The sequence below is a fragment of the Glycine max genome, chromosome 15 (genome assembly GCF_000004515.6).
Source record: "Glycine max cultivar Williams 82 chromosome 15, Glycine_max_v4.0, whole genome shotgun sequence".
Lineage (NCBI taxonomy): Eukaryota > Viridiplantae > Streptophyta > Magnoliopsida > Fabales > Fabaceae > Glycine > Glycine max.
In genome coordinates, this window is record NC_038251.2 from 51,763,671 (window position 1) to 51,790,419 (window position 26,749).

General features: G+C 32.0%; 2 protein-coding genes across 2 annotated transcripts; both read left to right on the forward strand.

The window, feature by feature from the left end:
* The first annotated feature begins 1,855 nt into the window (after positions 1-1,855).
* Positions 1,856-3,391, forward strand: LOC100810991 (membrane steroid-binding protein 2-like). Its single transcript, XM_041009536.1, has one exon. It carries the CDS (start codon positions 1,959-1,961, stop codon positions 2,292-2,294), a length of 336 nt encoding a protein of 111 aa, XP_040865470.1. The 5' UTR covers positions 1,856-1,958; the 3' UTR covers positions 2,295-3,391.
* Positions 2,657-5,367, forward strand: LOC121173566 (tubulin beta-1 chain-like). The gene is made up of 5 exons (XM_041009632.1): positions 2,657-2,681; positions 2,814-2,957; positions 3,533-3,802; positions 4,595-4,704; positions 5,350-5,367. Exons 1-5 carry the CDS (start codon positions 2,657-2,659, stop codon positions 5,365-5,367), a joined length of 567 nt encoding a protein of 188 aa, XP_040865566.1.
* Positions 5,368-26,749: the final 21,382 nt, after the last annotated feature.

Sequence of the window (26,749 nt, forward strand, 5' to 3'; positions counted from 1 at the left end):
ACTAATTTGTGTATTATTTATTATTATGATTATTTTATTAACACTAATTTTACCACGAATCAACTACAATAGAACTAATGAACCTTGAATCAATGTCTTGACCGGTTTAATCATTGATTCAATTTTAAAAACATTACTTGAACCACATTCTCACGATCAATTCTTTCTCTCTATTTTAAAAAAATCTTATACACACTCTTTTAGCAACAAGTTGCCGGTCCATGTAATCCTGGACTCGATACCCTTAAGCAAGGTTTCAAGTTCAAACCTTGTGAATGAAAATGTGGTTAGAAAGAGAGATCTCACTAAAGATGATCACTCAGATTTTCCAACAAAAATTAGTTATCAACAAAATTGATAAATACTCTACAATAATGTTATGGTGATAAAAGAATACACACTCTTTTATATTTTGAAACTTATTGGAAATTAATAACAACAAACTATGGATCTTATGTTATTTGATTTAATAAACCTCTCTCATTTTGTAATTTTTAATAAATTTTAAGTAATAACACTATAACAAAGTGTTATTGGTAACATTTAAAAAATGTTACCAAATTAAATACAAATGTTACTAATAATATATTTTATGATATTTTATCAAATATTGTATTAGACCTATGCCGCTAAAGACTTTTTATAACATTTTTACATACAAATAGCAACATTTTAAAAAATGTTACCAATATGACATTTTGTAACATTTTTGCATATCAATAGTAACATTTTCAAAAGGTCGCCTATCTAACCTTTTGTAACATTTTTACATATTAATAACAACATTTTAAAAATGTTACTAGTTAATTATATTATAACATAAAGTTGCATAGCCAAAATAGAATTGATTTCATACAAGAAATATCATTATTACCAATGGACATATTTCGTTGGTAATGAAGTTTTACTGATGGATTTTTGATGAATAAAAATTCATCGGTAAAAAGGTCATAGCTAATAATTATTGGTAGACTTTTCTGTCTATAGGAATTACTGATGGATAAATCCATAGATAAATCCATCGGTAATTATCTACTTATTTTTTAGTTGGTAATTACTTACGATGTTTTTTTGTAAATTTCTAACAGATAAATTCATTAGTAGCAAATGTATTTTTTAATTTTTTATTTCCTATGTTTGTTTTTACATTATTTTTAATTTTTTTTATCAAACATGTAAAAAATGGATAGAAGAAATAAAAATAAGATACAAATACATTCAACTTAAGTTTGAATATGTGATAGCTTAAAGGATATATATATATATATATATATATATATATATATATATATATATATATATATATATGGATAAATTTTTAAAAAATTACAAAAATGGATAAACTATGATTCAAAAGATTTCAATGTGAAGAAATTGTACTTTAAAAGACAATTTCATTTTCTCAATTTGTTTTTAAAATTATTATAAAAATATTATGGTGGCTAAAAACCCACCACAAATTGCTTTTTTAGGTGCCATGATATGTGCATTTGTTTGTTTCTTATGTTGTGAAACAATTTGTGAAGATTTTTAACTACCAAAATGTTTTTTAAAAAATAAAAAATAACTAGAAAAATAAAATCTTCTTTTAAAGCATGATTTCCTTTGAAGCATGATTTATTCATTTTTTATTTTTTTTTTAAAATTATCCATTTGGTAATTTATTAATCCACGGTGGCATTTTTGTAATTAGGGGCAATATTTTTTGTTTTTACGTTGTGCATTCTAAGACGGTCGTACATAACCGTCTTAGAATTGTTGTCTATGGCATTTTTGTAATTAAGGGAAACTTAAACAAGACGTGTTTTGCTGAAGGAACCCTAATTAAGTCTATTGGTGGCTTGCTGTCGCGGTCATATGTGCAGCTGTGGGAGCTGTGGGAAACCCTGAAGGAAGCCATCAAGGTGAAAGACACAACATAAATTTTCTTTCTCTCTCTCTCTCTCTAACACGGAGTGATGGTTGTGCAGCTGTGGGAAACCCTGAAGGAAGCCATTGTAGCCTACACTGGCTTCTCTCCTTCCACCTTCTTCACGGTGCTGGCGCTTCTTTTTGCCATTTACTACGTTGTCACAGGTCTCTTTGGCTCCTCCGACGACCACCATCACCGCCACCGCCACATCGAGGAGGAGGAAGAGGAGGAGATGTCGCCTCTACACCCCCCGGTTCAGCTCGACGAGATCACAGCGGAGGAGCTCAAGGCCTACGATAGCATCGATCTTGAGAAGCCCTTGCTCATGGCCATCAAGGCCCAGATCTATGATGTCTCCCAGAGCAGGTTTACTGTCTCATAAAACCCACCCTTTTGTTCCAAATTGCATTTTTTTTTTTCATTTTGATTGTCTACGCTCATTTTAGGTTTTGGGTATTTTATTTATTTATTTGTTTTGTGAATAGTCAATGCCTACCTTTCCTAGTTGGAGTTTTTTAGGTTATCCTTCTTGTTTTTGGTTTATATTGTCCGTCTTTTTCTTTTTATCTTTTTTCCCATTTGTGCTATTTTGGGTGCCCTTTTGTGTTGATGATCAATCTATCAATCTATATAAAACTTTTGAGTTACTTTTGTTTTTGTGAAGGTTAGTTTTTTTCTTTTTTCTTTTTTGCATGTGGCTCCTTTATGTTGTTTTTTTCTTCTTCCTGTGGCAGAGAAGATAAGATGCTTCTCGTATTATTAAGGACCTGTTTGCTACTTGGCTTTGGAATTGAGAAGAATTGATTTTGAACCATTCAAGGACATGTGTCTAAATTAAATTCAACTAAAAGGTAATAATGATAAAGTAGATAATAAATGTGAGTCTTGAGGCAAAAGTGAGTCTTGAGGCCTGATAATTTCGTGTTCGGCCAAAATGGAGCTGGTAACAACTGGGTTAAAGGGCATTATACTGAGGGAGCTGAGCTTATTGATTTTGTTCTTGATGTTGTTCGAAAAGAAGCTGAGAACTATGACTGCTTGCAGGGTACTACTACTTAGTTAATTCAAGTTCTAAGTAAATTGATAAATTTATTGTCCATACATTCAGACATGTTATTGTTATGTCCTTTTGCACTAACAAAATTTTGATGTTGTTACTTAACTACTTTTCATGTTGTTCTCTAACTAGAGTAGTAGTTTCACCTTAGTTTATATGCAGTTCCTAAAGTACTTTTCATGATGTTCTCTAATTAGAATAATGGTTTTACCTCAATAACATATATTTTATTTCGTGAATTAATAAAGTGAAGTTTTAATTTTGATTGAAAGATAACAGAAAAAGCAATTAAAGAAATATGTCTAAATTTGATCTATTTTAAAGGACAAAGTTTTGCTACAATTCTTTAAATACTTTTTTGTTTTGTTCCTCAATCAAAATTAGAGTTTTACTTGGTAACGTAAGTTAATATTTAATTGAACCTTTATTAAGGTAAAACTCTAATTCTGATAGGGAAACACTAGGAAGAAAGGAATGCATTCAGATTTTGTCTTTTTTATAAAGCTGTTGAATTATTTATGGTTTTATGTATATGAGAATTGTCTGTTTGATGATCATGACAGGGTTGCAAATTTTTCACTCACTGGGAGGAGGAACTGGGTCTGGAATGGGTACCTTGCTTATCTCAAAGATCAGAGAAGAGTATCCGGATAGGATGATGTTGACATTCTTAGTGTTCTTATCTCCAAAGGTCTCTAACACCGTGGTTGAATCCTACAATGCCACTCTCTCTATTCATCAACTAGTTGATATTACTAATGAATGCATGGTCCTTGATAATGAGGCACTTTATGATATCTGTGTTTGTACACTCAAGCTCACAAATCCAAGTTGTAAGTATTGTCACCCCAAATGATTTATTATCTACAATAAAGTAGTAAACTGCACATGAAAGTTCACATTAATGAATAGCCAATGAAAACGCCAGAGTAGCAAAAGTGAGTCTTGAGGCAACCAACTTTTAGTGATAAAGTAGGAAACTTATAAGTTGGTCTCATGAGGCAGGCTGCATCTCAGGATATTTTTTCTGTGATGATCTAGTATAGGATTTTTCTCTTCTGATACTTGTCATAGCATTGCCATTAAATTACATTATCCATTTTTTGTTACCTTTTTTTTTTTCTTTGTAGTGATGGATGCTTGATATCTTATGAATGTATTTAGTTAATCAGTTAATTATGAGTCGTATCTTTGAAACAATTCCATGGACTATTTAATTTAAGTCTGAACAGTTAAATGTTTTTTAAATGTGTATTAATGTATTAATTTATTAATTTAATTTATACTATTATTTGTTTTGATTTGATTAATTTCATTCATTGAAATCAATTTAATTATACTTTCTAAGATGTATTTGTTTTCCTTTAACACTATCCTCCATTTGGGGATTTTTGGCAGATGATGGAAAATAATGAGATATTGTAACCTGAGAAAAGAATTGGCAACATTCCAGGTTGGTAGCCAATAGCCATCTTACATTGCTATTACCCTTGGCCTATATTTTCTGTCTCCTAGTTCTAACACTGGTAAATGTTTCTCTTAAATAATTATCTCGTCATTTGCTTGATCAACTCTCCTGCTGGTAGTTCCTTATTCAGTTGTTTTAATTTTTCTTGTAATGGTAGGTATTGATGTTGGATATCAGTTCTATTCTCGTGCTGAAATGGTTGCAGTTGGCTTTCATAGCCACTGGTTAAATGGCATTGATTATATGGGCCAGAGCTATGCCAAAGCGGTAATGAAATTTCTTGCTATGTTGTATTTATTTATTTGTTATCTACTTTGGAATATTATAATCATGCATGATTTGGTTTCATATCGCAGGACTTAAATTGTGATCTAGTGGTTTTTATTTTTCATTTAACAAACATCTATTTTGAGGCATTGCTGAAATTATTGAAGTCCATGATACTCTGCGGCTAGGTTAACTTTTGAAAATGTTGTTTTCAACGAAGCACAACCACTTGAAAAAAGTAAATGTGTTTGTCATAATCCTATTAGACATGCATCAATATTAGAGTCTCTAGGTTTGTTTGAGTAAGCATTTTTAGGAGAAGATATGCCCGTTTCGACTACAAATTTGGTTGATGACCCCCCTGTTCCACCCACAGGCAAGTTTAATAAGGGGTTTGCAATATATATATATAGTGATCTAATTAGATTTAATTTTTCATTCAATCATTGATTTTCATGGGTTTGAATTCGAAAAGTCTCTTTGCATATGCAAGGGTAAGGTTACGTACAATGATCTTTTCACGTACCTTTGCATAGTAAGGAGCTCTTTCGGGCAAATGGGTATTTTTTTTATTAATTCAATCATCGATTGAAGGTTGTTGAAGCTGTTATAATTAAAATTTGTTATTGTTGGTTTTTGTTTTAGGAGAAAGAAAACCTTTGATAAATTAAATGATTCTATTCAATTGTAAGTAGACAAACTTGATAAGTTGAAATTGATGATGATGCTTTTGGTTACCGTCAATGTATAGTGCCTTGCTTAAAGTTACCAGAGAGCCAACAAAAAAAAAAATTAAAAAAGCCCACCAAAAACAAAAAACCAAAAATTAGATTCTAAAACGGTTATAGTAATGACCGTTTTAGAATGTTAGACATATTAAGATGGTTATTCAAATGTCTTAGAAGGTTAGACATACTAAGTCGGTTATTTTCATAACCGTTGTAGAAAGACAACTACACTAAGGATTTGCCCAATAACCGTCTTAATATATCTAACTTTCTAAGACGGTTATCCCAATAACCGTCTTAGATTCTCAACTACACTAACAACATTCTAAGACGGTTATTAGTATTTCTAACCTTTTTAAGACGATTATTGGAATAACTATCTTAAAAAGCCAATATACTAAGACAATCCCAAAATTGTCGTCGTATATGTTTTGCCATTTTACGATATACTTTTTTACGAAGGTTCAAAACCGTCATAGAAGGCCAATAGAACTGACTTAGAAAACACTAATTCTAGTAGTGATAATAACATAAATATCTGGATTTTTTTAAACTTTATTATAACTATCATTAACCAATTTGATATCTAACTTCTAAAACCATTATTTTTTTTTTATTTTAGTTTCAAATACTATTTATGCATCCAAAGTGATGAATACACTAATATTCATATTAAACAAAAAAAAGTCAACCTTTATATATATTACATTTTAATATTAAAAATCTATGCACTAATTCCCAATACATGAAAAGATGTCCAAAAGTACCTTCTTAACATTAATAACACATAAAAATGAACATTAGAAAACTTTAAAATGTAAGGAAGATATAAATCAAATGATATTGTTAATAATACTTTAATTTTATTATAATTTTTTTATTTTCTCTTCTTTTTAATTTTCTATTACCTAATACTAAATTAAGCACACTCTAAATGATAGGTGTGACATCCTCTACTTAAATATACATATTTATATAATAAAATACAAGAAAATCCAGAATTACATAAAATGATTTATTCAATAAACAAAAAAGAGTTCATGTGGGTAAAAGATTTCACGTTCACATTAATCACCAAATTAAAAATTTATCAATTAAGAGTATGAAAACATTTCTGGCTCAAAACAAAGTCGTTCAAGATTACAAAAGAACTCAAGTTAAGTAGCAAAATAAAATAAAGTAAAATAACATGTTTTGAATATCATGCAATTAAAACAGAAACTCATGTTCCAATGCCACATCCTATTAGAGCATTGTGTCTCGATGTCTTCTAACACAGGGTTCCTTAAAGCAATCCACCTAACCATCTGCTCCCACGAACACAAGGTTCAAGATGATCACAGGATCCAAACACAAACAACACACAGGGAGTGAGTTATCACATTCCTAAACAGGTAGAGATAAGCAAAATCACACACATAATATAGGTATAACAAGCTCAACTTAGCACAATTCGCATCATTTTACCACTCATTGCGTAACAGCGCTTGTCCCAAGGATTTAATAGCAAAATCACATTTCACACCTTCACATTAATCACATGTTCAGAACAACACATCTGAAGTACAACACAACATCTCAGACTCACAATTCATTACCCATCATCACGTAACAAGTTACAATAATCATTACACAAATGTTATGCAACAAATACACTAAGACTCAATTCTCTATGCAATGTGGTATGATGTCAGTAAAAAATCTTGTCTGGCACCTAAGAGTACATGACAAGACAAACCATACATTGATAAGTCAAGTTACTCTCATTAGGTAAAATCATAGGGAGACTAATCAAGGTCACGTTGTTTTGCAAGAATGCTCCAACCATGTGTGATTGACATAGACTTAAAGGAGAACTTAAACTGGATGTGTTTATTCCTAAGGCCTAGACTCCGAAGAGTCTGTTAGGACCCCTCCCTCCTGATTTAGGTTCGACCTAAAAAATATTTTAACACTCAGACTCTATCTATGAACTACAGAAAACACACGAAACCTCTATTGTTCTCAAAATAATTTTAACTTATCGCATCTCAAAGTGATTAAATTGGTCGGGTTCCCATAGTGAATCCCATTAGAATACTCGTCGCGCATTAACTCGCCGTCTTTAAAGGGTCTTACAGTTGTGTAATTGTATGGTTCATAGTTCACAACTCAATGCCTACAAATCTCAATACACATGTATCTTACAATTTAACACATACTTAATTTATCATTTACACTATTTCAATCACAATTTCATAATCCCAATATAAAAATTTATCATGCCTCATGAATCATATACACATCACACAGTAGTAATATTTGCATGACATAACACACACACACACACACACACACACACACACACACACACACACACACACACACACACACACACACCCACACACACACACACACACACACACACACACACACACAACACATCAATTTCACAGCAATTTCGTATCGGAACATCAATTGAGCTGTCAAACATATATAATTCTCATTTATAATTGTAAAGATAGAATCAAAATTCAAAATTGCAGAAGCACTCCAAAACTCATCCCAATTAATCATCGATCCCTACACATTTTCTCACTACTTCTCAATTGTGAATATCTCATCCCTTACCTTTAAGCGGGCTCACGTGTGTTGTCCGACAGTGATAATGACATCTCTAGCGAAACTCTAAGATTCCTCAAGATTTTTCTCTAGTTTCTCTACTAGGGTTTCCAAACATTAAAGAGAAGAAGAAGAGATTGGAGCCTCAATTTCATTGTCTCCATGCCAGGAGAATTTCTCTCTCTATAGATATTATTTCATAAATCCCAACGGTGTAAATATGAGACAGTGAATTCTTAAGGTGGTGTCCAAATTTCAAGATGATTCAATAGTCAATTTGTCTGAAAATGTAGATTTAATGGGACAAGTTTAAGTGTATGCAGGAAAAAATAGGATTTTGGGAGAGAAAGAAGGGAGAACGAATTTGGGAGGAAGGAAGAGCATAGAGACATATCGTAAATGTAAAAACTGACTTGGTATGTCTCTATTTATAGCTAAGGTATTCTAATCCTATTATTTACTCTATTTTTTATTTTATAAAAAAGAACTCGATTTTACTCTTTCATTAAATAAATAACCAATTAAAACATCTATTTATTTTCTAAAACATCTTTATACTCTATTTATTTTCTAATAGTATGAAACCCTTATTTTAATTAACAAAAACTCTTTCCTCTCATTTATTTAATTTCTAAAAACTATTAATTTTTAAATAAAACTTTTTTATTTATTTTATGAAAAAACGAGGTGTTACAACTCCACCCAGCTTAAAGGACTGAAACATTGCCGAATGAATGAGAAAAAAGAGATTACACATCTAGTTCTCAATACCAAGTTGTGTGCTCACCTGAAGCGCTTTTCAGTGACTTCAATCACAAGACTCCTTTTGCACTCAACGACTAAGCCTGACGATTCTCACTTCCTCAATGATAGTATTTCGTAAGACAAGTTTTCTCACAAGAGTGACATCTCAACATTAATAGAATCTGAATGACATACTATTTGGAGTTGGGTAATATCATATGAGACACTGATGAGAATCTAAAACGAACAAACCAACACAAGGAAACACGATTGGCCACATGGTCGACTCTTTGTTTGAACATGAGACGATTCAAGAAAAGAGGTATAAGTTTTGAGACTTCACCGCTCTACCAATCCTAGTCCACACATCTCGAGAATACATGATTCACCTATCCTCAGATCTAGGTTTCTCCCGTCAACCCGACCTTCCTCACTTTGGTATACTCAACTAATAACCCCCACTTAGGTGCATGGGATTCTAACGGTTTCATTCTAAGATTTTCATCCGATACATAACCATGGTTTCTAGCTGGCTAAGAAAAACAGATAAACTCCTCACTTCCCTGAACTCACTAATGCTTAAAGGTAATCTCAACACACCTATAATTGCACCGTTATGGTAAGTTCACACTTTAGGTTAAAGGTTCAACTGATACTCATGATATCTAACTCCCTGACTAAGAAATTGATTACAACAAGGATTTTCCTACTCAAGCATCAACTACTAAGCTAGCTCGAACAGATGAAGCTAGACTCACAACAAGATTCTTAAGAATTCTACCCATCTCTTCTACCTCAGATTCCAACTTCTAAGGTTCTCACAACGTATCAGACTAACGGTAATGCCTCCAAATCGTGAAGGCAAACACCATGGCTACCAACTCTAGATCATGCATAGGATAAATCCTTTCATGAGTCTTGAGCTCTCGAGAAATCATAGGCCGCTACTTGGCCTCTTGCATAAGCATTCCTCTAAACTGAAAGCTAAGTTTGGATACTTCACTACCACCAATAAGGACCTACTCATCTAACATAACACTCAACAGTTTACGGTGATCGACTTCTCTACGAACTTAGGGTTTACTTCCTACAGAGATCTCACTGGAAAACTTAAACTTACTTGAGTCATCTCTAACAAGGGTTATGGTTAATTCATGGAATCCTAGAACAACTTTTTGGTTTGGCTACTACTTTGGGGTTATTATTTACTCCATTTTTCTTTATTTTATTATTTTATAAAAATGAACTCTATTTTACTCTTTAATTAAATAAATAACCAATTAAAACATCTATTTATTTTCTAAAACTTCTTTTTACTCTATTTATTTTCTAATACTATGAAATCCTTATTTTAATTAACAAAAACTCTTTCCTCTCATTTATTTAATTTCTAAAAACTATTAATTTTTAAATAAAATTTCTTTATTTATTTTACGAAAAACGAAGTGTTATAATAGACTATGAAAAATAATAGTAATGAAGCCAAAGAGCCAATATTTGAAGTCCAAGTCCAAAGAAACCAACTTACTATGTTCCCTAGCTAAGCTTTTCTAGTTTTTCTAGTGCATGCCCACCCGTGGATGTTTCACCAATCATATTCATCTGTATTCAGAGACCTAAATAACCTACTCAAAGCAAACAACCAAATCATCACACAAAGCAACACGACTTCATATATGATTCCAAGTCATATTTAATACTAAATTGAGTAAAAAAAACAACGAAAAATCACCATGGAATCTCAATATATTCCAACAAATTATTATTCATTGATTCACTATCAATTAAGCATAGGAATTGTTAATCTCTAAAAGCAAAAAACAACATTACCATACTTAGTAATCTATGTCCTTGGCTTCCAAGTGTAAATAGCTATGAACAAGAAATTGAGCAAAGTTAAGCAATGAATTACTTCATTTCTAAAGGTGGATCCAACATTGCAACACAAGTTCACTACAAAGTAAGAGGAATGGTAAAAAAATCATTAAAATGGATAAAAAAAATTTTAAAAAATAAAATAAAATAAAAGCCAAAGGAAGCCAACATAGCATAAAAATAAGGATTAAGAATTAGCATAGAATTGCAAATTTAATTAGAAATAATTGACATACATATGTTAAGATAAATACCAGAAAGCAATAAGCGCAACAGTGCAAGGAATGCTATTCTTTATGTATTATAGTCTATTTCCCCACTGGTGCAGGATTATAAATTTATAATTAGAAAACAATCAATAAAATTTCAGTTTATAATCTTCTTTTATACCCGCTTTTATCATGCATGTTCATCCCTACCTAAAATACGTAACTAATACTAATGTACAATACATATGCATAAAAATTATGTATATAGTGATCAAAAACACTGAAGCCATTGTGAATTTGTGATACTAAACTCAAATAACAGCGTAAAGCATCTCAACCAAATTATAAATAATATGAAATTCGGCAGCAGCGTGAATTTGTGACACTAAGCTTAAATTAATTATATATAATATGAAATTCAGCAGCAGCGTTATAATGCATCTCAACCAACATATTCATGAAGGAATCCACGGCGAAAGCATCCAGAACAATCCATGATGATTCAAACAAGTCATGGTCGAACTCCATATTTGAATTCACGATGGAAAATCCACAAACTAGCATTTTCATATTTGAATATCAGGCCACATGACCACATCAACACAAAAAGAAAATTAGATCATTAATTCCATTCCAACACTTCCTAGATCAACAACTCAACACTTTTCCCGCAATCTTCTAAATGCTCAAAAATAGAAATTAAGAAGACTCACAAATTCACACTCACAACTCAAAACCAATAGCATCAATGTTACAAGAAGACTTACAAACTAACAAAAACCAGACATAGGAATTAGGAAGTTAGGAACAGATGAAAGTGAAAGTGTGAAACCACTTATGGCAATCATGGGCTGAGTTCATAAAAAAGAACTCCCTCTTATCGTAGGAGGAGTCAACCATGATGTAGTGAACCTCCATTGCATTGCATGTTGGAAAAAAAAAAAAAAAATGAAATTTTAAGGTTTTTCTCAAACTATTTTTGTAAAGCTGTGCACATTTCAGTTGCATGCATATTGTCTTCTGTTTTGTTTGCTTTTTTGTGACGTGGAAGAGCTCCTAATACAAAGGAGACTCTGTCAATTTTTCTTGGTATTTTTAAACAAGTTTTGATTTTCAAAATTTGGGGCTATGAGAAAGGAGAGACTTGTTGGAAGACTTTGTTCTCTAGATCAGTCTCAGCGGTTCAAGCCTATAATAAAATCTACCCGTTGGTTTTACAATTTCCAATTTCCAGATGCAGGGGTTTCAACCAGGCAATTAAAATGCATGAAATTTGAGCCATTGCCCTGGGATCATCTTGATTAAAATTGGTAGAATTTGCAAATAGTTCAAACAAGCCAATTTGAAAATTACCTAGGAACTAGGATGTGAAGAAAAAACGGCAGATGATTTCTACTAAAATAATGCATGACAAATTCACAATGAATTTCCAGCTAAAATATTGAAACTGCTGCTATATCACCTAATATGACAATTCCTCTCTAATTTTATTCACATTGGCTATATTTTTAGAGATAAACATTACTAACTTCAGGAAAATAAGTTCAAGAACTCAGTGCCACAATTCTTTCAATGTCAATCATCATAGATAGTCAGCTTGGAGAACACAAGAGGAATTTTGTAAAAGAGAAATGCAGTAAAAAAATAATATCATTGGCATTTATAGGGTCAACTATAATTAAATTATATGGTGCTAAATAAGCAGGCAACTTAATGAGTCTGGAAACAAAATGCAACTAGCGGTAGTATTTTATAGATTCCTAAGATGACTTAACCCTAACTAGTAACAAGAGATAAACATGTTGAAAGCAATGATACTTATTGGTATTCCAATTACCTTAAAGCCCTTACAGCTGTGAAGAATTGAAGCTCACTAGATGGAATGAGACCAAGACAGACTCTATCAGCCACGCTCTGCAAATAAAAAAAATCAACAGCTTCTGTTAAATTATTTCCTTCTACATACATCAAATAGTGTTAAGAATTGATGGACCCATTTTCCTTAGACATCACACTTTTATAGTCAGTATTCAGTGACTCGTTCAAAAAAGTGAACAACAGAGTAAATAATTCAATTATCTCCTTCAAGTATGATACAACAATCAACCACAAAATTTGCTTTTAGATTATGTTGGAGTGCTTCTACAGCATGGGGATCCCACTCACAAGCATATACAAGATTTTCCTGGCACTGCTCCAGAACATGCAAAACAATATGAACACATATAGATTAATATCATTAAATATTAACAAATCTCAGAAGCAAGCAATGCTGGACTTAAAAATGGGAGAAATTCTTGAATGGACACAAATCCTACACATCATCCTTACAGACAACCAATTACAAAATTTATAACTAATAAAATAAAAATAAATAAATAAATTTAACTTGTAAAATAAAAATAGCTAACATTTAAAACATATAATTAGAATCCTCGATTTTATCTAGGATAAGTGTAACCGTATCTCCTCTAAAAAAATCCTATAAACATATCTTTTTCCTTTTATTTTTATACATCAAAACCTTTCTAATGTGTGCCTCTATTTTTAAACATCAACATTTCATCATCGTTGCTTTGGCTTTCAATGCAGATATTTTTTTTTCTTTTTCTTAATTTTTTTTAAAGTACACACATAAAAAATAAATAAAAAACCACATGACAATTATAATAAAAAACTAATAAATATGATTATTATCTATAAATATATGTAAACTCTACAAAAAAAAAATGTTCAAGTGTAAACTCTTCTATTTAGTACTTATCCATTAATTCTTGTTTAAATTTAAAAGCTATTTGATAATTTCATATATTAAAGAATTATTTATCATATTAAAGTAATATATAATTTAAGAACTTCTAATATATTAAAAAAAATTGATGTACATAATAAAATGACTTATAATATAGACATTTCATTATCATAAGACACTACTACAAAAAGATGATTTAACATCATCAAATCTACATCGGTTATTAAAAAACCGATGTAGTAAATATCACGGTGGCATTTTTGAAATTTACATGAATATTTTCACATGTCAACAACGGTTACTGTAAAACCGCCTTTGTTTCTAAGCAAACTACATCGGTTTTCTATATACCACCGTCTTTGAATTGTTAATATTTTAAATGATTTTTTATTTTCTTAAAATTACTACTACTCGCGCATGTCTGAATAAACCCTAAAGTTCTAATGTGAATAGCGTCGTCTCGTTCACAGAGGGAGGTAGCTCAATCCCTCTCCCTTTCCCTCCCCGCCTGTAATGGATAACCCCTCCTTAACCACCTTCCTCTCTCTCTCTCTTTCTCTATCCAAGCATTTTTTTTCTTGTGTAGAAGAAATGGGGAAGAAGCAGAACGAGATCCAAAAAAGGGGGCTAGGTCGAGCCCTGCTGTCTCGCTTCTACAGGAAGAAGTTCCTTGAATCCTTCACCGAAGTCTCAAACATCGACACCGTCGTCGAGCAATCCCTAGAACCCCTCCCCAAACTCACCGCTGCCGCTTCAACCACTCTTATCAGTCTGTGAGCATTCTTTCTCTTCGTTTCACATTCACGCGCCCACTTTCTTCTTTTTGCAATTTCTTTGTGACATTTGTTTTTGTTGTTGTTATGTGAGAGTAGTGAACCAGGTTCCGTGCCTGATGAAACGACGACACCAAAAGAAGCGAGGAAGCAACAAAAGCAAGAGGAGGCGCTCCACGCCAGCAACCTCCGCGTTCCTCGCCACCCACTGTGGACTCCCAACATGTCCGCTGATGAGCTGAACGCCAGCGAAACGCAAGCTTTCTTGACCTGGCACCGCAGCTTGGCGAGGTGAGTTCTCTAGTTAGTATCTGTATTTGTTTGAATTGTAGACTTAGAATCTAATTCAGAGAACAAATTAGGGTTTGTTTGGATTGTAGGCTTGGAACCTAATTGAGAGAACTATATAATGGAAATTAGTGTTAAGGTCCACGAATGAATATGCATTGTCTTCTGTCGAAATAAACTTCTAATTTTATGGTTAAATTGCATATGTAGGGATTAGTTTTATGGTTAAACCTGTTGCCCATTCAAGAGCAAGGAAATAGGTGAGTGTTATCTTTCTTTTGAATGCCATGTTATAGTTTTTTAGTTTCAAGCAGTTCCCCTTAGTAAATATCCTTAACCTAAATGATAACTATAAACAAGCTTACACAACTGAATTGGAGCACAAAGTCTCGCGTTTGGAAGAGGAAAATGAAAAGTTGAGGAGACAGCAGGTTTGTTTCTGCGTTGAAGTTCCAAAATGTTTTCTGTTAATTCAAAGTGTCTAATAAAGCTAGCAGTATATTGAGTAATATCCCCTTTTCACTATATACAATAACCAAATAAATTAGAACAATCTTGATTGGAACAGGAAATTCTTTTTAACATTTTTTTACACTCGCCTCCCCTCCTCTCAAAAGATTAAACTAGTTATCAGTGTCTTAACTTAAATATTGGATAAAACACTTAGGTGAAGCTGGATGTGATTAGTTTAATTAATATATGTTGTTTTTGAAATTGGGTCAATGAGATCCAACCTGAAATTTCTCGCCCACGGAAATTGCGCAAGATTGAAGAAGAAAAATGAAAACAATGAAAATAAAATTAAAATTTAAGAGAAAAAAAATAAAGAGAAATGAGATGAATCTTACAGCAGGAAGAGAAACCAACACTCAAGAAGGGAGAAAAGGGGCATGGGTTCAAGCCTAGGAGGTACAATGACATTGGAGCCTTCATGCCGCCAAGGCTTGGGAACAACCGAACAACATTGGCATTAGGCTTAGGAGTTTCGGCATAGTGTGCGCAGTGAGTGTGAAGGTGATAGGGAAGATTAAGGGTTAAAAATTAAGAAAATGGACTCTCTACATTCATGCATTCGTGAATTAGAACCTTTAAATTAGATTTATTGAGATAAAATAAGAGTGGTCTGATCTATATTAACTAGTTACGATCAGCTGAATGTGTGGATGCAAAAATTTCCCAACTACAAGGAATATGTATTAAAAAATTAGGGATGGGAGGGTTTGGGGTTGGTGATGCTAGGTAGATTATGGGTTTGGTTCAGGGCAACGAAAAGGAAAATGTATCCAGAGGTGAAAATTGTGCCAAATTTTGGTGGGCAGGATAATAACATTAGAAATGTACCATTATTTTGGTTCAAACGTAGGTTAGGACAAATCCGAACTTAAGATTATGACTTTTTACATCAGTTATATATATAACTGATGTAAATATAACATTTTTTTACATTGGTTATACATATAACCGATACAAAATGTAATATTTTTTTTATATTGATTGTGCATATAAACGTTGTAAAAAAGTCATACACGTAGGTTCAAATGTCCAAATCTTGCTTTAAGCAAAAAATCACATTTTAATTTTGTGAGGACGAATATTTCCATATTTATGAGGATGAAAAACATATTTTAGTCTAATATTTTTGTTTATTTTTAAATCAATTCAATATTGAAACAATATGAAATTAATTGTGAGTATGTGTTAAAGGAAGAAAAGCCTAATTAAAAAAATAAACTATTTATTTTATTATCATGTATTATGTAAGATAAAATATAATATAATATTGGAATTGTATATCATCTCATGTATCATTTCAATTATTAATTAATATTATCAAATATTATTTAAATACTAGTATATTAATTTGAATATATCATAAGATGAATATTTATATATATAATTTATAATTATAATAAATAAAAACTTGAACTTTATTGGGTTTTGATCAATTATCAGTGCTACACCTAGCCTTATTGGATATTAATCAATCATCAGTGCTAAACCTACACCTTATTAGGCCTTGGTCAGTCATCAGTACTACACTTAGGCCTTATTGGGCCTTGGTTAATCATCTGTGCTACACCCAGGCCTTATTGAGTCTTAGTCAATTATCATTGTTGCACTTGGGTCTTGATCAATTACAAGTGTTACACTTGGGTCTTGGTTAATCATTAGTGTTATACTTAAACTTTATTGAGCCTTGATGAATCATCACAGTTACAATTGGGCCTTGATCAATTAACTATATTGTAAATTAAATGTTCAATATTATTAATTTTTCATAATAAGGTATGAATTTTAGTGTGTGGTTATTTCATTTGTGACTTTGTGGCATATGGAAACACTAGAATTAAAGAATGAATATTAATTTTAAAATAGATTGAAATTATATAATGTCATTGCTGAAAATGAAGATAATCATGATATTTGGTGTTGGAACAAGAAATTAAAACAAACAGATAATAGAATTGATTAGGAATTGGAATAAGTTAGGCTTGACCTATTTTAAAAAATCTGAGACTAACTTGTTATCAATCATAGACTTTTTTTAGGTTAGTCAGACCTGACTTTTTTAAAATTCACATTGTTAATGTCCCCACACAATTATGTCTATAAATTACAAAATGTTATTTGCCCATTTGATTCTTTATCTATTAATAAATTTTATGTCAACATTAAATAAAAAAATAGTACATTTATCCTAAAAACTTAACCTGTATTAATAAAAAATTAAGATATTAAATATATAAGTGTAAAATGTATATTAAATTTTTATTATATTTGAATAAATGATAGGTTTTTTATAAGCTCAAACATACCTTATTAATTAGCTAAATAGGCTCTTTTAAAAAGCTCAAGTGTAGCTTTTTTATTGGACAAGCTAGGCATTAAAGAGGCCAAGCCATTAGCCCCTCTCAATGGCCTGCCTTATTCCCATCCTTAAAAGTGATATATTTCAAGATGAATTTAGTAGCAGATTAAGTTTTTGTTTATAGCTGAGGAAAAAAATAGTCTAATATTTTCTCAGAAAATTTAATATAAGCTTAATTTATTAAAATCGTATTAGAGAAATTGAAAATAGTAAAAATTAAAAAGTTAAAGTGGATAAAATTAGTACTATTACCAATTTATTTTCTCTTATATCTTCTACAACTTTTTACAATTGTCGTTATTTTAAAAAATCATCTCATAGGGACAAAAATAATATTTATTTAATATATTCTAGCAAAATATATTTACTTTATAAGGACAATTTCCCCCAATGCTGTGCATGTAGGTTGGTGCGTAGATGAATTAATCACAGGATGGAGATTGTGATTAGTTAGCCAAAAACACGTGGATCAAGAAAGAATTTAAATTAATTAATTAGAGGTAAATTACATATGTTAATAAATAAAAACATGTACATGTGTGTGTTATTTTTTTATTAATATATATTTAAAGATAAAATAATTTATAGTAATTTATTTAAAATTATAGTAAAGAGTGAAAATTAAAAAACAAATTATTATATGTTTATCAATTTATTTAATTTTTATATATGATATTAATATATATATTTAAATTTTTCTATATGCAAATATATTTTGCAAACCTTTTTAATCAATAATAAAACTTTTAATATATAGAATCATATTTAAGAACGTTAGGCATACAAATCTGATTAGGTATTTAAGTATTTTATTGGCATTTTTTAATTTGTCGGCATCATCGATATCAAATGGGATGATTCTCTCTCTTTTTCTTCATTTTTTGTTATTGGAAATTCCATTATAAATTCAAAATTTATGACAAAATAATATCTGTCGGTAATTCATGTTTAAAACTTCCGTCGGTGATTTTTTTGGTAAATTTAAATTACTGACAAATTTTTATCCGTCAGAAAACATCCAGTGGTATTTTAAATTTACCGACAGATTCTCAATTTGTAAATTTCCATTGGTATATTTAAATGATCGACGAAATTTTATCAATTGGAAAAAAATCGTCGATAATTAGCATTTTTCTTGTAGAAGTTGAACACATGATTTTACAAAAGAAACCTCAACATATGAAGCATTCTTTTATTTTCACAAAAGAAATGTTATGTAAGAGAGAAAACCTTATTCAAAGAAGAAAATTCAACTAAACTAAACTAAAATTTCCTATAAAATGTTTCAGGAGATTATATGATTATCAGTTCAGACGACAATTATAAGAAATTTTTTACCACCATTTGGTTTGCAAATATGGGTTGCAACCACCATTTTCCTTTCAAACCTTGGCCAATCTTTCTTGTCAGCGTTGTAATCCCCAATCTCTGCTGCTCTTTAGCCCCTGAATAGCTTCAACTGGTGTTGGCCTTCCACACTTGAAATTTTTGCTTTGCTTTCTGTTATTGCTTTTGTTATGTTATCCTTTAGCCTTTTTTTCTTTTAGCTCTTGTAATCAATTATATATTTCCTTGACGGTACCCAGGAAGAAATAAGAAAGAAAATAGTTATCTCTCATTCTCTTACATTGTTCTTGGAGGTTCTCCCGGGTCCTCGAACTCTTGAGTCTATTCTTGGGTTACTAACAAGGACCTTTATGCGGCTTTAGTAGAGAACAATAAAAGACGAAGTTTATTTTGGAAGAGGAAGGTAACACCAAATGGTAGGCTACAGTTCCTAATTTCTCCAAAATCTGAAAGGGGCTATAAAATCGTTTGGAGAGCTTGTTGTATCCTCTAGAAATAGACAGTTGGCATTAAGGTCTCAAATGGACATACACCCAATCATGTATAATATAATGAACCTCACATCGTTTGTGGTCAGCCTGAATTTTCATCAAAGTTTGTGCCTTAGCTTACGATGGAGCATGGTGAGCATTTCTTGTTGCTCAGAAAGAAACTGGTCTACAGCCTCCACTAGTGAAGAACCAAGCAAATATAGTGGAATAGAGGGTGGACTCTTACCAAAAGAGGTCTAGAAATAATTAAGCAAGCTGAAAAGCAATGAAGTGTGGTGGAAGTGCTCTGAAATGAGCCCCTTTCAAAAATCTATATATCCACAATGATAAGGATGACAGTGCTACATGCATAAAGAGGAAGTAAGGCATAGAGAGGACAAGGAATTGGGCAACAGAGTTCTCAGAGGGCCGGGAAAGCGCATCAGCAACTATGTTGTGGTGGCCAACACAATACTGAATCATGTAATCGTATCCCAAAAGCTTGGAGAGATACACCTGTTGTTCCGTGGTTTGAATGCTTTGGGTCATGAGTTCCTTAAGGCTTTTATGATTTGTGACAATGACAAAGAGGTGGCCAAGCAGGTATTGTCGCCATTTCTTGACGACGGTTGTGATATAATGAAGTTCATGGATGTAGGTTGAAGCACACATTAATCGAGGATATAAGTGTTTACTGAAGTAGACAATGTGATAGTTCTGTTGCATCAAAACAACTCCAATGGTAATGTCGGATGCATTAGTTTCAACAAAGAATGGGATGGAGAAGCCTGGTAGTGCCAAAACAGGAGCACAAACCATAGCTTTCTTGAGAGAATCAAAAGCTCCTTAGGTAGCCGTGGTCCATAAAAAATCACCCTTCTTGAGTAAGTTTGTAAGAGGAGGTTCAATCAAAGCATAACCTTTGAAAAAACGCCTATAGAAGCCTGTCAAACCCAGGAAGCCATGAATAGGACGTCCGAAGCCAGGGCGATGCCAATCGAGCATGGCTTGCACTTTGGATTGTTCAGGAGCAACACCTTCTTGGGAAACAATATGGCCAAGAAATTCAAGTTGTTGTGGGCTAAATAAACATTTGGACCCCTTAAGGAAAAAATCCTCTTGATGCAACGTGGTCACACACCGTGATGGTATTCACAACTCGGTAATCAACACAAACGTGCCATGAACCATCGTTCTTCTTAACTAAAAGGATAAAGGAAGAAAAGGGACTCCGGCTTGGCCGAATGAAACCCGAATGGAGCATGTCGCTAACCTGCTTTTCATTTCACATTCTGGAAATGTGGGTATCGATACAAACAAACGTTGGTGGGGGAAGAATTAGGAATGAGGTGAATTTGGTGGTTTGTGGGGCGGTCCGGGGGTAATGTTGTGGATTGGCAAAGAAGTGGTGGTAAAGTTGGAGAAAAGACACAATTTGTGGGTCAATGTGGGTAGGTATGTCAAGCGAGTGAAGAGTAGGTGGCTTCAACAATATCTGGATGTGATAAAAATCTCTTGCAGCATTTGTCTGAAGAATATGCTTAACCTAGGGAGTTGAAATAGATAGTGGAAAATTTGGCTGGTGGACCTTGAATTCGATAAGTGATCCGCTAAGGCTGAACCGCATAGTTAGAGTGCTATAATTGGTCCAAATTGGGCCCAAACCTTTCAACCATTAAACACCTAAAATGACCTCAACACCACTAATGGGAAGCATATGCAAATCCACGTGAAATTTATAGTCCTTAATCAGTAACAGGACAACACAACAGATCTAGTTGCAATCAAGGAATGTGCCATTTCCAACCATGACATGAAGATGTGGAGTGGGTTAGGTTGCAAGGCCTAAAAACTTGGCAACTTTGTCTTGCACAAAATTCTGACTGCTACCCTCGTCAATAAGAACAATAACCTAATGTTAGGCCAAGAGGCCCACCAAACACAACACCTCAGGGTGAGAGTCACTGGAAAGAGAAATAAAACTTATCTAGGCCGAAGATGGGTCTAGTTATCGGTCAATGGGTGAGGTGATGTCGGGTTCAGACGAGAGGTTATCACCCTAGCTTAGGGAGGGTGGGTCGTTGTCGACGAGGAGGAGGAAGAATTTGGCCTTACAACGATGACTCAAACTAAACTTGGCATCGCAATAATAACAGAGGCCTTTTTCACAGTGCTCGGCGATAACGGTAGAGTATAGTTGTTTGAAGCAAGATTTGGGGGGTGAAGTGAAGAGGGGTGGGTTTTGGTTAGTGGAGATAGGTATGGTTAGGGTAGCCAGGGAAGTTGGTTGAGTAACTATATAAGGATGGTTTGGTAGTGAAAGAGCAGGGGGGGAGAGGGAGGGGAGGGCTTACCATGATAGGTCTTACGATGATCTTTAAACTTGTCCTCTTGTAATTTTGCAAGGGCCATAGCCTGAGAGAGGGTGATAGGTTGATGTGTTTGGACTTCACAATGAATCTTGGGAGTCAAGCCAAAGATAAAACAACTTAAGAGGAATTGATGGGGAAGACTGACAATGCAATTTGTGAGTTGTTCAAAGTCAATGAGGTAGTCATTGACAAAACCACGCTACAATAACAAGAAGAGGGCACTACGAGGATCACCGTAAAAGGAGGGAGCAAATCAGGTCTCCAAAGCTTGTAACAAACCCTGCCATAACGAGATGAAGCTATTGTGGTACATCCACTGTTACCAACTCAAAGTTGGGTCATCTATGTAAAATGAAGCAACAGAAAGTTGTTCTGGTTATGGGGTTTGATGATAATCAAAGAATTGGGTAATTTTGAAGATCCAACCCATGGTGTTAAAACCATTAAAACTAGGGACATCTAACTTCATGAACGACTTGTGGTGAAGAAAGGAGGTGGGTGTTTTCTGGGTGGTGAGGTTGGCTATTTGAGTGATGAGGAAATCAACCTTGGATGAGAGGTCGGATTGGTTGGAGGCAAGGAACTTAACTGTATCCTCAAGATGATTAAGGGACTTCGAGCAAGAATTGTGTTCAGTCATGGCACTAAAAGCGCCAAATTGATAAGGACACAAAATTGTCTTGTATTTGAGAACAAGGGAAAACTCCAAATAAGAAAAGAAAATGCCTGTAAATTATTCCTACTTTATTAATGCCCAAAAACAAGGCTTATATACTAGGCTCTCAATACACAAGTCATTAGATGCTCGAAATAAAAGAAGGAGAATAACACAATTGAATAAGACAAAATAGAAGCTAACAAATAGTATAAACCATATACTCTCAATGATGACAAACTTAGTCCTTGAAACATATGGGCTTGGTAATGTTTCTCTTGGCTCTGCCTACAAAATGGGAATCAACTTTAGTTGTACTGCTATCAAAGTGAAGGAAGTGTGGTGCGAATTTAGGGCTTTAGGGTTCTTAGGAAGTTCTAAATTGTAGAGTTAGTAAATGATAATCACTTGGTGTTTTTTTTATTATCATGATGACTTAGTGTTACTTTTTTCTTTTGTTATTTTATTTTCTTGGTAACCAAAATTACGTCCCTCCAAATCAAAATATGTACATTTTTATTAGAAATTTTTTTGGGTGCTTATTTAGATGTTACTAAAGTGTTAATAAATTCAATCCCAAAAATTAAGAAAGACAATATTTGAGTTGTCATAAAGAAAGTTTAATTATTTTCAAATCAAAACTTAATTTACGTTTAATGGTCAATTGGTATTAAAAAAAGAAACACATCAATTTGATACCTAATATCATACATTAATGTGAAAATATTTAATTTTTATTTTATTTCATTTATTACCCATTATTTGTGATTTCAATGGTTGATTCTAATTTTTAGAATCAATATTATTAAGATATTAATTTATTTATTTAGATCACATTGATATTTGTGATGATTATACACCACATTTAATCACAATAATAATTTATTTATATTAATTTGAATTTATCACTAGATATATTTATTTTATTTTATATAATTTTTAATTATAATAAATAAAACTTTAAGGAATTAAAAAAAACCAATATAAATTAAAAAAACAAAAAATCAATATAAATATACATTGATTTTTTGGTTTTTTTTAATTTCTTAAAGTTTTATTTTTTTAATTATTAACATGTTAAATTACTCATTTGTGCATTATTTTTTTTTACTATTACAAAATTTAATATATATTAAATTTTGTAATAGTAAATATTTTTAATTTTTAAAAAAATATACGGATAAAATAATTTGTATGATTTATATCAAAATTAATTGTCACAAAATTTATTATTTAAATTTACATGCACATTAAATATACATTAGAAATTTTAGTGTTATGTATAACAACATTATTTACTTTATAACATAATTGACTCATTAGCTCAGTTGGTTAGAGTGTTGTGTTAATAACTTGAAAGTCATAGGTTTGAGTCTTGCTTGGACCATTATTTTTAAATTAATTGGTAACAAATATTTTTCAAATTTTTTTTTAAAAAAAAAAAAAACGTAAGACACTATCTTACGGAAAGTCTTACGGAAGAGGTTCTTCCGTAAAAGCGTGAAGGGCAAAATTGGAAAAAAGGGGAAATGTTGGGTGCACCAGCAATACTGCTGGGTGCACCTAGCAACACCCTTAATTTTATTACAATTGGATCTTATTGGGTTTTTGTCAATCATTAGTATTGTACTTGGGTCTTATTAGACTTTTGTCAATCATTAGTATTGTACCTAAACCTCATTTGGCCTTGGTTATTGGTCAATGTTACACATAGGCCTTATTGGACCTTGGTCTGTTAACACTTGAGGCTTATTAAGCCTTGGTCAATCATTATTATTACACCTAAGTTGTATTGGATTTTGATCAATCATAAGTGTTACACTTGAGCCTTAATAAGACTTCATCAATCATCGACGTTAGATTTGGGTCTTAATCTGACTTGGTCAATCGATTAATATTACATTTGGACCTTGGTCAATATCAATACTACACCTAAGCCTTATTGAGTTTTCGTCAATCATCAATATTACACTTAGGCCTTATTAGGTCTTGATCAATCATGAAGGTTGCACTTGAGTCTTATTGGTTCGGTCAATCATTAGTGTTACACTAAGTCTTATTGGATCATAGTCAATCAGTATTATTACAATTTGACCTTATTGTGCCTTGAACCATCATTAGTTTTAAATCCGAGCCTTATTTGGTCTTAATCAATGATTAGTATTACGCTTGGGCCTTATTAGCCCTTGCCCAATCATCAAGGTTGCACTTAAGCCTTATTGGACATAAGTTAATCATTAGTGTTACATTGAGCCTTAGTGGGTCTTAGTAAATCATTATTGTTATAGTTTGACCTTATTAGCCTTAGACAATCATTAGTGTTAAACTTAGGCCTTATTGGACCTTCATCAATCACCAATGTTGCATTTGGGTTTTGCTGGACTTAGTCAAACACTAACGTAAAACTTCATATTATATTGGGTAAATAGTCACTTTTGTCTCTGAATGTGTAGTTCACTGACAAATGCATCCCTGAAAAATGAAAATACAAAATTTAGTCCCCGAAAGTGTAAAAAGTACGACAAATATATTCAGCCATTAACTTTTGTCCTTCACCGTTAATAAAATAGTCTACATGGAACAGATGGACGAATTTTTTACTAAAATGATTGTCAACATAGCCATATCAAATTGTCAGCATAGGAGCATATTTGTCATATAATATTTTTTTGACTTTTCGTCTTCCACTTCGCTGACAAATATGTCACTGGAAGATGAAAAGACAAAATTTAGTCCCTGAAAGTGTAAAAAGTGCAAACAAATATATCTGGATGTTAATAGTAGATTGTGTGACTAATTATTATAATTTTGAAAATTTTATAATGATTGCGACAAAATATTATCAATAGAAGTGATTTTTTATTGCTTTGGTGAATTTTTCTTACTTTTCTTCAACTACAAAAAAAATTCAATCCTTTGGTTGTTAACTCTTGAATAAATGCTATCAACACAATTTTTTTTACTGTGAAACGATAAAAAAATCATTGTTTTTGTTTAATCAAACACTATTTATTTAATTGTTTTTTATAAATTTTTCATAATAAAATATGAATGTCTATTAGTATATGCAATGACATCAAATTACAAATTATAATAAAAGTTTGTTGATTTTTAAATTATTTTTTATATCATATACAATTATTTTTTATTGACTGATCATTTAAAAAATCATTGCAAGGAGGTGAGTGTTTTTTACAAATTAAAAGTGTCATTGCAATTATAATTTTTTCTAAAAATTATTCATGGATCTAATTTAACTATAATGCTTTACAATAAACATTTTTTTTTACATAAACCTTTCATCAAGCATGTGAGTATAAAAAAGTTATTTACGAGTTTATAAAATTAGTATTCTTTTTTCTTTTAGATTCAATTTAATTTAGGAGTTTGTTAAAAACATTTTGTCGCAATCAGTATAAATCTTTCCAAATTATAATAATTAGTCACAATCTACTATTAACGTCTAGATATATTTGTCACACTTTTTACATTTTCGAAGACTAAATTTGTATTTTCATTTTTCAAGAATGCATTTATCAGCGGAGTGAGAATACAAAAAGTCAAAAAAATATTATATGACAAATATGTCCTCATGCTGACAATTCGATTTGGCCACATTAGTAATCACTTCAGTGACAAATTCGTCCCTTTGTGCCATGTAGGTTATTTTATTAACGGTGAGGGACGGAAGTTAACGGTCAAATATATTTGTCGCATCTTTTACACTTTTGGTGACTAAATTTTGTATTTTCATCTTTTAGGGACGCATTTGTCAACAAATTACACATTCAAGGACAAAAATGGCTATTTACTCTAAAAATATTGTTATCTAGTGATCCAAATTGACTCCGTCGCTGTTTCTTCCATATTAACTCTTTAAGCGACCGAGAACTAAGGAAAAAGTCTTCTGTCGCCAAATTGGTCGCTATAATTTCCAAAGTTCTTTGAAAATTTACACTCTTTGCAACTGAAATAGTGACGACCTTTTCCCCTAAATTTTTTGTCACCAATTGGTCGCTGTTCTGCCAAAATGACGATATGGGTGACTAAATCGGTTGCGGTTTGCGTCGGAAAGTCTTTAGTGGCTAATCCGCATTTTCCTAGTAGCAAAGAATATGTTTTAAATTTTGTGTAGAAGGTAACTAGTTTTTTAATAATCTAGAAAAATAAGGCTTCTTCTAACAATTTCGTAATCCATATTTGTTGTGTAATTGGATCTTATCCCAGTGCATTTGTATCTATATTTTAATTAAGTGAAAATAATAGGCAAGTTGTAACATGTACTTAATGAATAAAAATTCATTAGTAAATGCCCTCTACACCTACTTACTATAAATATGGCTCAACTTCTTCACAATGTTG

Coding starts and splice junctions, on each gene's coding strand:
- LOC100810991 (XM_041009536.1), top strand. CDS start 1,959: ATGGTTGTGCAGCTGTGGGAAACCCTGAAGGAAGCCATTGTAGCCTAC.
- LOC121173566 (XM_041009632.1), top strand. CDS start 2,657: ATGCTTCTCGTATTATTAAGGACCT. Junction 2,682..2,813: donor TCTCGTATTATTAAGGACCT/GTTTGCTACTTG, acceptor GGCAAAAGTGAG/TCTTGAGGCCTGATAATTTC. Junction 3,803..4,594: donor CAAGCTCACAAATCCAAGTT/GTAAGTATTGTC, acceptor TTGTAATGGTAG/GTATTGATGTTGGATATCAG.